Below are 13,110 nucleotides of genomic sequence, written 5' to 3' on the forward strand. Positions count from 1 at the left end.
ATATAAATAAAAAAATTTACTAATTACTATGTTGATTATATTAAAAAAAATAAAATTATTGTATTGGAATGCATTAATATATATTAAATGTCTATGTAAAGATATTAAAATTAGACTCTTATTTCAATATTAAACATAATTTTATATCAGGGCAGAGCTACATTGTAGCAAAGGGGCAATGGTCTCCCTAATTTTAATTTTTTACATGTAAATTATATGCAAATTTTTAGGGCTGCACATGGATCGGATAATATCCACATATCCGCGGTAATTATCCACATCCGATCTGAATTTTGCGATATTATCCGATCCGCACTATGGTAGGATCGGATTGCGGATTTAGCAGTAATATCTGCAGATCCGATCCGCAAATCCGCATATCCGCATTGTCTCATATAAATAGCATAGTTTAAGAAAGTAAACCTTAATGTGATATGAATTTTAGTGTGTTATTTTATGAATTTTATGATATCTTATTTTTTATTTTTTATGTTGTACTTCAACTTAGAATAATTAAAGTTAAATCTTGTGTTATTATTTTTTTTTTATTCAAGAGAACTTTTATTGATAATATTTTAGGAATAAATAGGTTTAAACAGGTGAAAAATGAATTTTATGGATATTTTTTGTAAAAATAGCCAAATAGAATCTTAAAATGGTTCTTTTTTGAATTATGCGGATATATCCGATATCCGATATCCGATCCGATCCGCAAGTATATGAATCGGATCGGATCGGATCTGGCCTGAAAAAATGCGGATATCGTATCCGATCCGATCCGATGAGTGCAGTGCAGATCAGATAGAATTTTATGCTATATCTGATCCGATCCGATCCGTGTGCAGTCCTACAAATTTCAGTTTAGTCCCCCTTAAAATTTTATTTTAGTCTTATTTTATTATTATAAATATTTTTAGCCCTCTATAAACTTTCATCTAGCTCCGCCCTGTTTTATATAATAAATAATTTATTTTAATAATCAAGTTCAATTATATGTTGATTTAACCGTTTACTGGATACTAAAATAAATTAATTAAAGGAGAAGAAAAATAAACACATCAAAAAAGAAATATTTGGTCAGTATTTAACCAGTAAAAAGAGGAGTGAATAATTCTACACTATTAAATATAATCTCATACCATTAAAAACGCTAATGATAACTAATTGATGATTATAAATCACAAAATTTGTTGGTCCTAACACTCCTCCTTATAAAAAAAAAATGAATAGATTAGAGAGAAGAATTATCCAAAATCAGAGCGTGTCGCCGGCAGCGGCTGATGCTAATGTGCACCACGAGCCATGAATAGAAGTCTTGATGTATGATGAGTGAGCTCTGATATGCCATGGAAGGGTCCACAACTACATATATAGTTTTGAGGAACAAAGAAATATAATGCATGAGGTGCATTAAAACAAACATATTATATTAAACATTGGCCGTTTGGTGTATGCGGATTTATTAACTCGCATTCTTGTTCCCTCAAAACAACAAAAAGCTTCTCTCTCATTGTTTAACATTTTGTAAAAATATAAGTCACTATCCTCTTTCGATCCTTCTTCTTTATATACCTTAACTTAACCTCACACAATAACACACACAAAGCACTCCACTCATCCCCAGAAAAGAGTAGTGACTGATCCACACAATGGAGAAGAAAGACGTTGTGGTTTTGGTAGTTTGCTCCTTCTGATTACTGCATGTATTGGGATAGCACAGATAATATTGAATGCTGCAAACGGGTGTTGGTGTTGTTGTTACAGAAAATCTCCTCATGCCAAGCGCAGCTGTGTAGTTCTCTGCAGTATTTTGTCATGGTATGCTAATTTCATCACTTCATAGTTGTTTATTTGACTCTGCTTCTGCCATTTACTTCTTCTGTTGTCGATTATGCCTTATTTTTCATATTGTCATTATGGTTTTGATTTTCTAAAACATGTGATGGATTACATCATGAGAAGGAATTCAAGAGCTGTGCCATGTGTGTGAATGTAAATTAGAAGCCAATCCTAACTTTAGTATTATTAACAAGTGCATCTTGTTTGCTTGTGTATTTGTAAAAAGCATGCATACATAAAATTCAACTCTTAGCAACAACGAAGTTATTATTTGATTTGAGTTTGTAGTTTTTTTTTTTCTTTCTGAAAAATACTAAGGACCGATATTTTTACTATGAAAAATGGGAGACTCGATTAATGTTGGTTCAAATATAATGCAAAAAGTAAGAAAACAGTATTGATCACCTAACATTTTTAGTTTGGTTAAATACTCATGTTAGTCGGTTATTTAATGTGATTAAAATATGTGTTTGAACAGGGTGACACTCGTTGTTGCAATCCTCCTTTTGGTGATTGGTGCTATCTTAAATAATGTACATAAGAAGAGCACACACAGTGATTATTACTCGTGAAATTTTGTTAAACAAGGAGTATTTGCGGTGGGTGGAATCTTATCCCTCGCAAGCATTGTAACTGGGATCACCTATTACCTTCTCTTGGCAGCAGGAAGTGCCAGCAGCACTTCGGCCGATAACTTGTGGTTAGTAAACCACAAGTTATCGCCACGGCATAACCACAGTTAAGTACCTTGGCATGCTGAATTAGTTCTCGCTTTTAGTTGTCTGAAGAAGAGTTTTTAAAATTAAAATGCTTTGTTAAGAAGTAATGTTACCACTGTTGTATACAATTTTTCGTGCATTTTTTGGTATTAGAACTCAGAAGTGATTAACAAGAAAAAGTAATTGTGTCATCATTTAATATTTGTGTTTTTTCATTTTTGTTTTACCTTTTATACTTCAAAAGTAATTGTGTCATCATTTAATATTTTTGAAAAATCTTAACCATATAACTAATTAAAATTGATCGTGTTCATTTAATAATTGGCCAAATTACTTAATTTGCAACATTGTTAAAGTAGACCTTCAGAAGAAGGAAAAAAAAAAGGAAAAATTTTGTGGCTAAAGGTCAAAATTTAACTACAGAATCACAATTTCCTTCTTTGCTAAGTTTTATTTATTGGTATGGTTGTTGATATATTCGAGATATGAAATGGGGGCTAGCTTCTCGTTTGGAATGAGCATACAAAAAGAAAATGGACAAGAAAGGCGATATACGTGGTTCGTCACTAGTGTGCGTGACTACATCCACGGGCATAAAGTTGTGTTTTTATTTCACTGCCAGTGAAATATAATATGTTACAAATTACAAATTTACATACATTGTATGTATGTATGTATATACATGGATGTATACATCATCCAAGTTGCTCATCGAATGCGAGTCACATTGGAAAATGGCTCAGGTCTGGTTTTAGGTGCAGGTTTTGTGACTTCTGGAGCTCCAAATACATTCCAAAATCTCAATGTCTCATCGGCTGCTGCTGATGCAACTGTGCAACCATCAGGGCTCTGAGCCATGAACAGAACTCTTGATGTATGTCCAGTCAGCTCTGCCATCTTTGCCATTGAAGGGTACTTCCAAAGTGTTAGCTGATTCTGTGAAAAACCATGACCACTTAGTAACTCCCTCTCATTCTTGCTCCACAAAAGGGAGCATACCTGAGACCCAGTGTCAACTGAGTTCAAGCATGCACCAGTGTGTGTATTCCAAAACTTAATGCTTCTGTCACCACTGCCTCCACCAGAAGCTAGCAAGTTCCCTTGGAAAGGGCACCAAGAAAGGGCTTTAACCGCTGATGTGTGATCGTTGAGCCGGTGAACCCACTGTGTTGCCGAATTCGAAGATGCCATGGCTCTGTCCCATATGTAAAGTAGATTATCATTGCCTCCACTTGCTAATTGTTGACCTGAAGCTGACCATTTTAGCCCACAAACCTCTTGCTCATGCCCTCTGTAGGTTTCAACAATGTGTGATCTGATCCTAACATCATTGTTGATGATTCTTCCATCCATTCCTCCAGTTGTGAGTATGTGATTGTTCCATGCCAATGATCCAACTCTCTGCCTATGTCCACCTCTCAGTGTCCTCAACTGCAGAATCAAAACAGAACCAACTTCAGCAAACTAAGGATAAAGTGATAAACCAAATTCAATTCATTTCTTGGTTAGAGATAAACCAAACCAACCTGCTTATTTGAAGCCGAATCCCATAGCTGTACTTCAGAGTTGTTCAAGCCAACTGCGATGTGTCGTCCATCCGGTGCCCAGCTAACAGATGTGATAGGTCCATTTTCATCATCAACTGTAACAAGCTCTGAAGTAGAACCGTTTGTTGCATCCCACAAGTACACTGTGGTTCCAAGTGCTATTGCAAGAACATTGGCGCTTCCCCAATCCAGCAAATTGAGGTAGTAATCATCCACAAGATCCGGAGCATCCAATGTCCTCTCTGAAGTCTGACATATCCAGCAAATCAAATCAAATCAAATCAGCACATACAATCAGACAACAAATAATCAAAGGAAGATCATAGTGGTGAACCTGTGGAATGTATCTTCGGGTCTTTGCCGGTTTATCTTGGTGAAGAGTAGAGCAACTCTCATGAGGAATCAAGTCAACTGGTGCAGGTGGCTTGTTCTTGAAAGCGAGAATTCGGGTCCGGTTCATGTTCAAGGATTCTGCAAGCTGCTTCCTGTAGGCGTCTCTAGAGGGGGAACTTACAACTGGATTTTCCTTACCTTTTGCCCCCTCTGTTAACATGTAGTGAGCATAATCGAAATCCATGGCCGATCGATTCGGAATGAACCTGTCCAACTGCAGGCAAAACAAACAAAAATGAAAGGGGATCAAATACTTGCTCTACACAGATAAATTCTCATTTCTGAAAACAATGTATCACAAGTGAATTGCAAATGGAGTGACTTTTTGGAATCATTTTCTTACATTTTCTTTGGAATTCTTTCTCTGAATAAACTGCTCCCGGAGAGGGGAGCGACAATGTGTTTTCATGGTTGTTGTGTTAGAACTCAGAGACTGTGTCTTTGTGGTAGAAGAACTCAAGGATCCTGCATCCATTGTTAGTTAAAAAAGGGAAAAACAGAAAGCGGAAAATGGAATAGATGAAAGAATTCACAAAATCTAATAACAAATCACAAAATCACAGAATTTAATAACAACAATGAAGTGATGATTATTATTAGCGAAAAGATCAGAAATTAGCGGAAGTCAAAGCACAGCAGATTTAGAACGCCGGAGAGATTGGATAAAGAGGGAGAGATGATAATGATTATGGTGAGGAAAATTGAAGTGAAATCTTTAAATAGGGGAAGAAATGCGAATTAGGGTTTTTGCGGTGTTTGGGTTATGGTGGTGGCGGATTGGCGGCAACGGCTAGTTCTCTTTGTTTATGTTAATAGCCGTTGCAATATATATTGACCAGATTGTCCTTCATTGGCATGATGTCTTTTGAGACCACCAGGAGGTGTGAATTGTCAAAATACAAATCCTCAGATTGCCTAAAAACTCACTCCAAAATCCAAATAGCAAAATATTTAAAATGTTGAATGAGTAAATTAATAAATTTTAGGATTGGCGATTTATGTATGAATCTTAATTTTAGTAAAATCTCATTGACTCATTGTAAGCTTAAAAAATGATAGAAAAAAAATCAACTCAACTTGGTACCCTTTTAAGGCAGATTTTTTTGGATATGATTTGGGGGTATGAGTTATGCTGGGATATGATCATTACGGGTGATTTACACTGTTATGACGGCGTTGCTTTTTTGGAATTTTGGGGGAAGAAATCGGAGCCACTGATTTCAAGCAGAGAGGAATCGGTCCCACCGATTTGTGTGAGGGAGAGGTTGATGGGTATGAAATTGATGCCACCGATTTCTGGGTGGAGGAAGACGTTAGCTGAAGAGTGCAGTAATCGGTGGGACCGATTATTGGAGGCAGAGAATTTTATTTTAATCCTGGGTGCACCAATCGGACCCACCGATTTGGGGTGCAGCGGTCGGTCCATCCGATATGCCCGTTAGTGCATACAAAAAGCGGATGGTGAGTTCACAGAAGCCCCATTTCTTCCTCGCCGGTCTCAGCTAATGTTCATCCTCTTCTCTTCTCTTCTCTGATTCTTCTCCTTCATTTTTGTAAAAGAAATTTCTGTGAGGTTGAGAATAGTTAGTGTTATGGATGATAGAGTTGAATTGAAGATTTATTATTACGGACAGATCTTATTGCAAACATATGAGGGAGTTCAATTTGTGTGTGAAAATCCATTAGATGTTGTTATTCCGTTCACATTGTCATTTGAGGAATTGAAAGGTGTGATTTGTGAGAAGATAGATTCTCAAAGATGTAGGAGAGTATCGTGTATTTTGTACAGGTATCCTTTACCTGTGTTTGGTGGGTTTATTCAATTTCAGACCAAGTATGTGATGGACGAAGCGAGTATGCATGAAATGTTTTCAATGTACATGGAAAATCGCCACCGAATGTCGTGCATCGAGTTATATATTGAGTTTGAGCAATCTGAAGCGGACCGTAACATTGAATTGGAAGATTATAATAGTGAAAGCGAAAATGAATTTGAAAGTAACTATGAGATCGTCAGTCCAGGTGAAGACGAAGATGAAGCTGGCAGCGCCATGAACGTAGATGTGGCGGAAGTTGCAAATGCACTAGCAAACCCGCATCCGTTTCAGGAGCCTTCTTTCATGCGGTCATTGGATTTGGAGGCTATGCACGCACCGGAGTTTCCGCAATATATGAATGCGGTGCGTAAACCTAGGTAGCTATGTGAAACTCTGAAGTAGCAGATCGATAAGTCGGATGAGTAATGTATGTGATATGTGACTAGGCATTTGTGACCATAGCGTTTGATTTTTTTATTAATTAATAGTTCTTTGTTGTGAATGATATTTAGTTGTTGTTTACGTAGATGGAATAGCGAAAAATAAGACTATAACGATCTTACATAGTAAAGTGTGTTTATTAATTGAGTTGTAATAAAAGACTTCTTACTGAGTACATAATGAAGCATTTATTACTTTTGATGTATGCAGCCCCTCCTGTTGTGGCGGATGGTGAGTTCACAGTGGGGATGGAATTCAGTTCAAGGGAGGCAGTAATCAAGGCAATGAAAGATTATACCATCCGGAGAGGTGTGGACTATCGGGTATATGAGTCGGAACCGACGACATTCTATGCCAAATGTATAGAATATGGGAATGGTTGTGACTGGTTGATCAGGGTAACCAAAATGCAGAAGAAGTACTGTTGGGAGATAAGGAGGTACAATGGAAGTCATACTTGTACCAGGTCTACTATTTCTCAAGACCATTCGAAGCTGGATTCCAAGACAGTGCAGAAGCAATAAAGCCGTTGGTAGAGGTTGACCCGTCTATAAAGGTGAAATCAGTAATTGCTGATGTCCAGTCAAAGTTTAACTACACCATCAGTTATCGCAAGGCTTGGTTAGCAAAGCAGCAGGCGGTCGAATCAATTTTCGGAAGTTGGGAAGCATCGTATGAAGCTTTGCCCATATGGTTTGAGGCCATGTGCCACAAAGAGCCATCAGCAGTGGTTCACTTTGAAACAATGCCTACTTACCAGGGAGATGATTTGGTTCCTGATATACGTGTTCTACATAGAGTCTTCTGGAGTTATTACCCCTGTATAAGGGCCTTTAGACACTGCAAGCCAGTGGTGCAGGTGGACGGGACTCATTTGTATGAAAAATACAAGGGTTGTTTATTGGTTGCAGTCTCACAAGATGGTAATAACAACATAGTGCCTATTGCATTTACCATAGTGGAGGGAGAGACTTCTGATGCATGGTACTTTTTTCTGAGCAACCTGCATCAACATGTGGTGACACGTGATGGTGTCGGACTTATCTCTGATCGACACGATTCGATTAGGTTAGCTATTGAACGAAGTAATAGGGCGTGGTCTCCTCCTAGAGCTTTCCATATGTTTTGTATCCGGCATATTGAGTCCAACTTCTTGAGGAAGTTCAAGGCACCTTACTTGCAAAAGCTTATCGTCAACATTGGTAAGTTTGAATAGAATGAACTTTGAATTTATTGTAAGTACGATCAAAATAGAATGGTGTTCATAGTTGACTGAATGTTTTTCATAGGATACTCGAGGACGACCAGGGAGTACCAGATGCGCTATGAACGATTAAAGGAACGGGGTGAGGCTTACACCAACTGGCTTGATCGGATCCCTCGTGAGCAGTATGCTTTGGCATTTGATGGTGGTTACCGATGGGGTCAACATTGCTGACTGACCTTTAATAACTCCAATTTGGGATACATAATAAAATCCAGTCTCGCGTAACTATGACTCAACAATTTGGTTATATGGATCCGGCGGGTGTAAATGATCACACATCAACATCCTTGAAGCCTACAATATCACATTTCCATTATAAGAACAAGTATAATATAACTATATTATTCAAAAACACAATTATACTTAACATGTCCATTATAACTAATTCCCAGCATAACTGCAATTCAAATATACACATTAAATCTGTTATACAAAAATCCTTCAATCATATTCATTACCTTATAACAGAAATTAATTAACCTTACATAGTAAATCAGCCTCTATTATTATTATTATTATTATTATTATTATTATTATTATTATTATTATTATTATTATTATTATTATTCAAACAGCATACATATTATTATTATTATTAATATTATTATTATTGTTATTATTATTATTATTATTCAAACATATCACTATTATTATCATTAAATAAGATTATTAAAAAATAAAAACTTACATAATTTGAATGTCCAAGATATATGAAGTTCTGGATGATTTACTTCCTTAATTTTTCTTCTTTTTGGCATTTTTATTCAAATTTTTCACCGAGATTGTTGTGGTCCAACAATGGTGAAATGGTGGGGTTGAGAGTAAGCAGAAAGGGATAGTTTGTGTGAGAGTGAAAGAGATAGTGTTAGGAGAGTGAAAGAGATAGTGAAAGAGGGGTTTTGAGGTCCCTGAAATCAGACCCACCGATTTCCGTCCCCCCATCGGTGCCACCGATTTCTTCGACGACGCTGTCACATCTCCGTGAAACACCCCAAACCCCCATAACGTTGCGAAACTCCTACACCGTCTCCATATCAAAATTAAAAAACTCCCCTTTCAACTATTCCTTTAACCAGTTTNGTACCAGTCTCTGAACTAACAAACACGATACTGAGTCTCAGTCTCTCAGTCTCTGTCTCAGTACCTCAAAACAAACGCTACCTTAAATATCCCAAAATAAACTTCAGTCCCGTAAAATCTAGTCATTGCAGCGTCTTTATTGGCACCGGATTCGATGGTCCCAAAACGTTTGGACTATTAAATAGTCCCATAACAAAACATATTTTTTAAGTTTTTTAATAACTGTTAAATAATCATTTTCTAATTTTAATTACAAATTAACCCCATATATTTTATTTAATTATAAAAACTATTTTTTATTTTATAAATTATTATTTTATCATTCATCTATTATGTTTATTAACAATAAAAAATAAAAATAATAATAAATTAGATTTTCCATTGATCGTAATAAACTTTTTGGCAATTCCAATCGATTAAAAGTTTATCTTTGATCCGTGACATTCGTCCAGGGCTATGAAATCGTGTTTCTTAGAAAATCAATCGATTGGACTTCAGGTTATCACAAAACAATCGATTGAAAATTGTAAGGCAGTATGATTTTTGCAAAAATCAATCGATTAGTCATATTACCCAATCGATTGAACGATGACTAGAATGTGGATTTTTTATAATTTAATCGTTTGTTTATATTAGCCAATCGATTGTTATTTTTATAACCACATGAAAGCTTGTTATTAGAGTGAATAAATGACCACTGCTGACATTTGGAGCCCATTGAGTGCAATTTTTCACCGGTTCATGATTACTGTTGTAGGAAACTCATTCGGTTGGGTTGCAGTGATTATCTTCTTATTATTAACTTTGTCACTATTTGGTACATCTATGACTTTTCTAAGAAGAAACTCGTGGCAATTGTACATGTGAATGCATTGGATGAAATTGGGACAGTGTCTAACGTTTTTTGTTGTCACCACACAAGTAAGGAAAGTCTGATCTATGTTTTTATTGATCCAGGTGAAATAATGGATCTTTAGGAAGAGTCATTCGTGAAAGAGCCTAGCAGCGGAAACGACACAAATGTCCAACACAAAAACAATATGGAAGCACTCACAACACAATATGGCAGCAACTATAACAAGCAAATATAGCAAGTAAAGCAATAATAAGAACACACCGAGATTTTAACGTGGAAAACCCCCTCAATGTGAGAGGTAAAAACCACGAGTCGTCCAGACCAATGAAATAGCTCCACTATAATCAAATGAGGTACAAGAGAGTCTCAAACAAAGCACAAAAATGTGCATATAACCAGCCAAAACATCAAAGCACCAAAGCTCACAAATGAAAAGCAAGAAGATGAAATATACCCAAAAAACAGAGCTGCTGTCGAAGCCAATTTCTCCCTCTGTAGACCTCCAATTAAAATCTCCACCGTCCAGAATGAAGAACAAGATGTGAAGAATCTACAGTTCAAATTTCACGTCGATCCAACGGTGAAAGAATGAGAAACTGCCGTTCCAAAATTGCTGCTCTGTGTAAAAACGGGAAACCTAATTTCTCTCTTGCGAAGCCAATTTCTCTCACTGCAAATCTCCAATCAACATCTCCACCGACCAGAATGAAGAACAAGATGATAAGAACATGCAGTTTAAATTTCAAGCCGATCCAACGGTGAACAACTGAGAAACTGATATTTGAAATTTACTGCTTTGGGCAAAAACGGGAATTTTGTTTTTCCCCTTCTCTCTCACTTGGTGGCTACTCTCACTCACTCTCAATGACCCCAAAAATCTGAACTAGGGTTGTGGCACAATGGATGCAAGAGACACCCTCAAAATGTTGGGCTTGGGCCTCACAAAGGAGAGAAAAACCCAACAATTCGCTGATCCTAATAATCGTATTAACATTGTTCCTTAGGTCAGAGTCAAGCTCCAAATCAATGGTAATTTTTTTGCTAAGGTTGAATCCAAGAGTAATCTTAAAGTTGGTCCCTATGAGAAGCACTATATGTAAGTATGCACCTTTCTCTTGTTTCTGTTCTTTCTATTATGAATTTATGAAACTATCTCAAACTTAATTAATTCATGTCCTATCCATTATGGACAGATTTGCTGTTGGATGAAATTGGGAGCCAACCACAGCTAAAGACATTTGTCATCCATGATTTTGTGGAAGGAGATTACTATATGGATAAATTGGGCATAGCAAATGGTTTTTCCACAAGTAATTTCGAGAATGCAAAAATATCAGCAGTGGTCATTTTCTTCACTCTAATAACAAGCTTTCAGGTGGTTATAAAAATAACTTTCGATTGGGTAATAAAACAATCGATTGAATCATAAAAAACTCTCATTCTAGTCATCGTTCAATCGATTGGGTAATATGACCAATCGATTGATTTTTGCAAAAACCATACTGCCTTACAATTTTCAATCGATTATTTTGTGATAATCTAAAGTCCAATCGATTGATTTTTTAAGAAACACAATTTCACAGCCCTGGACGAATGTGACGGATCAAAGATAAACTTTTAATCGATTGGGATTGCCAAAAAGTTTATTACGATCAATGGAAGATCTAATTCGTTATTGTTTTTTGTTTTTGCTTGTTAATAAACATAATAGATGAATGATAAAATAATAATTTATAAAATAAAAAATAAAATTTTATAATTAAATAAAATATATGGGATTAATTTGTAATTAAAATTAGAAAAGCACTATTTAGCCGTTATTAAAAAACTTAAAAAACATGTTTTGTAATGAGACCATTTAATGGTCTAAACGTTATGGGACCATCGAATCCTTAACCGTCTTTCCTCATCATGCTCCTCCCCCACACCACGCTCCTTTTCGCGCACACTCCTCCTCCGCAGCGCACACTCCTCCGTCGCAATTCTCATCTTCGCCGCATTAGTTTCTCATTAGCACGTTCTTCCTCTTTCCCACTTTCCATCTCGCACGCAAAGCATCATTTCTTTCGCATTTTCTGAATCAGTTCCGCTAGAAAATTAACTAGGAGTATAGTCAATTAGAGCTAATTAGTTGAAAAATTAGATCTGTTATAAAAAAAAATTCACTACCTTAATTTTTTGAATTTCAAAATTAGAAATAAAAGGAATTGGTTTGAATTGACTTATGTTGTAGTTAGTTCCCTAAATTTTTTCTTTATAAATTAGTAGAGTTTTTGTTTGTCTCTCATTCCTTTATTTTTTCGATTTTGTAAAAGATTCTATCTTTTTAATCTATGCATAATTTTAAATGTGTTTGTATTGATAATTTTCTTTTGCAATACTCTATTTGATTTGGGATTTGTTATCTCATTTAAATTCTCTATGTTATTAGAATTCTTGATCTCCTATTTTTTTTTCTATTTAATAAAAGATTTTATCTTTTAATTTATAATTTTTTGTATTATTTTATTTTATTTGAGATTTGTTACCTCCTTTAAATTCTCTGTGTTATTAAAATTCTTAGTCTCTCATCTCTTTTTTTTATGCCTAATATAAGGTTTCATCTTTTTAATCTATACATAATGTATGTTGGATGTCTCTGTAATTTTCTTTATGTATTTGTATTGATTTTTTTTTTACTCTATTCTGTTTGATCTGGAACCTATAATATTAATGTAATTTAAATGTGTCAATATCTAATTTAGACGTATTTATGTTGTTCATTTAATTGTAAAAGTGTTTATATTTTTGAACATTTTCATGCAAAATTTGTGTGAATAATGGATGAATTTTAGATGTGTTTTGAAAGCGTTATATTTGTTATTTGTTATTTTGGATGTGCCTTGAAAACACATTTAAAATATTACATCAATATATATATAATTACATACAAAATGAATTATGAACACATCTAAAATAAAACTATGTTTTAAAATATGGTTTAAACGATTTTAGTGTCTCCTTATTTTATTTTTGATGATGAAGACGACAAAAGATAAGGTAAGTTAAAAAACAAAAATGAATAAATAAAAAGAGTAAAAGTAACCGCTTTTTGAATGAAAAGAGAGAATATATAACAATCTCAATTCATGAAAAAAAAAGTTACATAATG

General features: G+C 35.2%; 3 protein-coding genes across 3 annotated transcripts in view; 2 read left to right on the top strand and 1 right to left on the bottom strand.

Moving 5' to 3' along the window:
- The window catches only part of LOC107640282, a 7,330-nt gene extending 4,180 nt beyond the window's left edge, over positions 1-3,150 (top strand). Inside the window, exons 4-5 of the mRNA XM_016343821.2 lie at positions 2,443-2,577; positions 3,042-3,150. Of these exons, the coding sequence (XP_016199307.2) occupies positions 2,443-2,577; positions 3,042-3,076 (170 nt within the window). The 3' untranslated portion in view covers positions 3,077-3,150. The remainder of the gene's footprint in view (positions 1-2,442; positions 2,578-3,041) is intronic.
- On the bottom strand, positions 3,048-5,284 carry LOC107643173 (cell division cycle 20.2, cofactor of APC complex). Its single transcript, XM_016346753.2, has 4 exons — positions 4,842-5,284; positions 4,440-4,712; positions 4,085-4,354; positions 3,048-3,989 (listed from the first exon to the last, which is right to left on the bottom strand). The coding sequence occupies exons 1-4, from the start codon at positions 4,971-4,973 to the stop codon at positions 3,267-3,269; spliced, it is 1,398 nt and encodes a 465-aa protein (XP_016202239.1). The 5' UTR covers positions 4,974-5,284; the 3' UTR covers positions 3,048-3,266.
- LOC107640283 lies at positions 6,091-8,194 on the top strand. Its single transcript, XM_016343822.1, has 5 exons — positions 6,091-6,682; positions 6,828-6,881; positions 6,967-7,079; positions 7,154-7,958; positions 8,046-8,194. Exons 1-5 carry the CDS (start codon positions 6,091-6,093, stop codon positions 8,192-8,194), a joined length of 1,713 nt encoding a protein of 570 aa, XP_016199308.1.

Source organism: Arachis ipaensis, chromosome B05 (genome assembly GCF_000816755.2).
Source record: "Arachis ipaensis cultivar K30076 chromosome B05, Araip1.1, whole genome shotgun sequence".
NCBI classification, from domain to species: domain Eukaryota; kingdom Viridiplantae; phylum Streptophyta; class Magnoliopsida; order Fabales; family Fabaceae; genus Arachis; species Arachis ipaensis.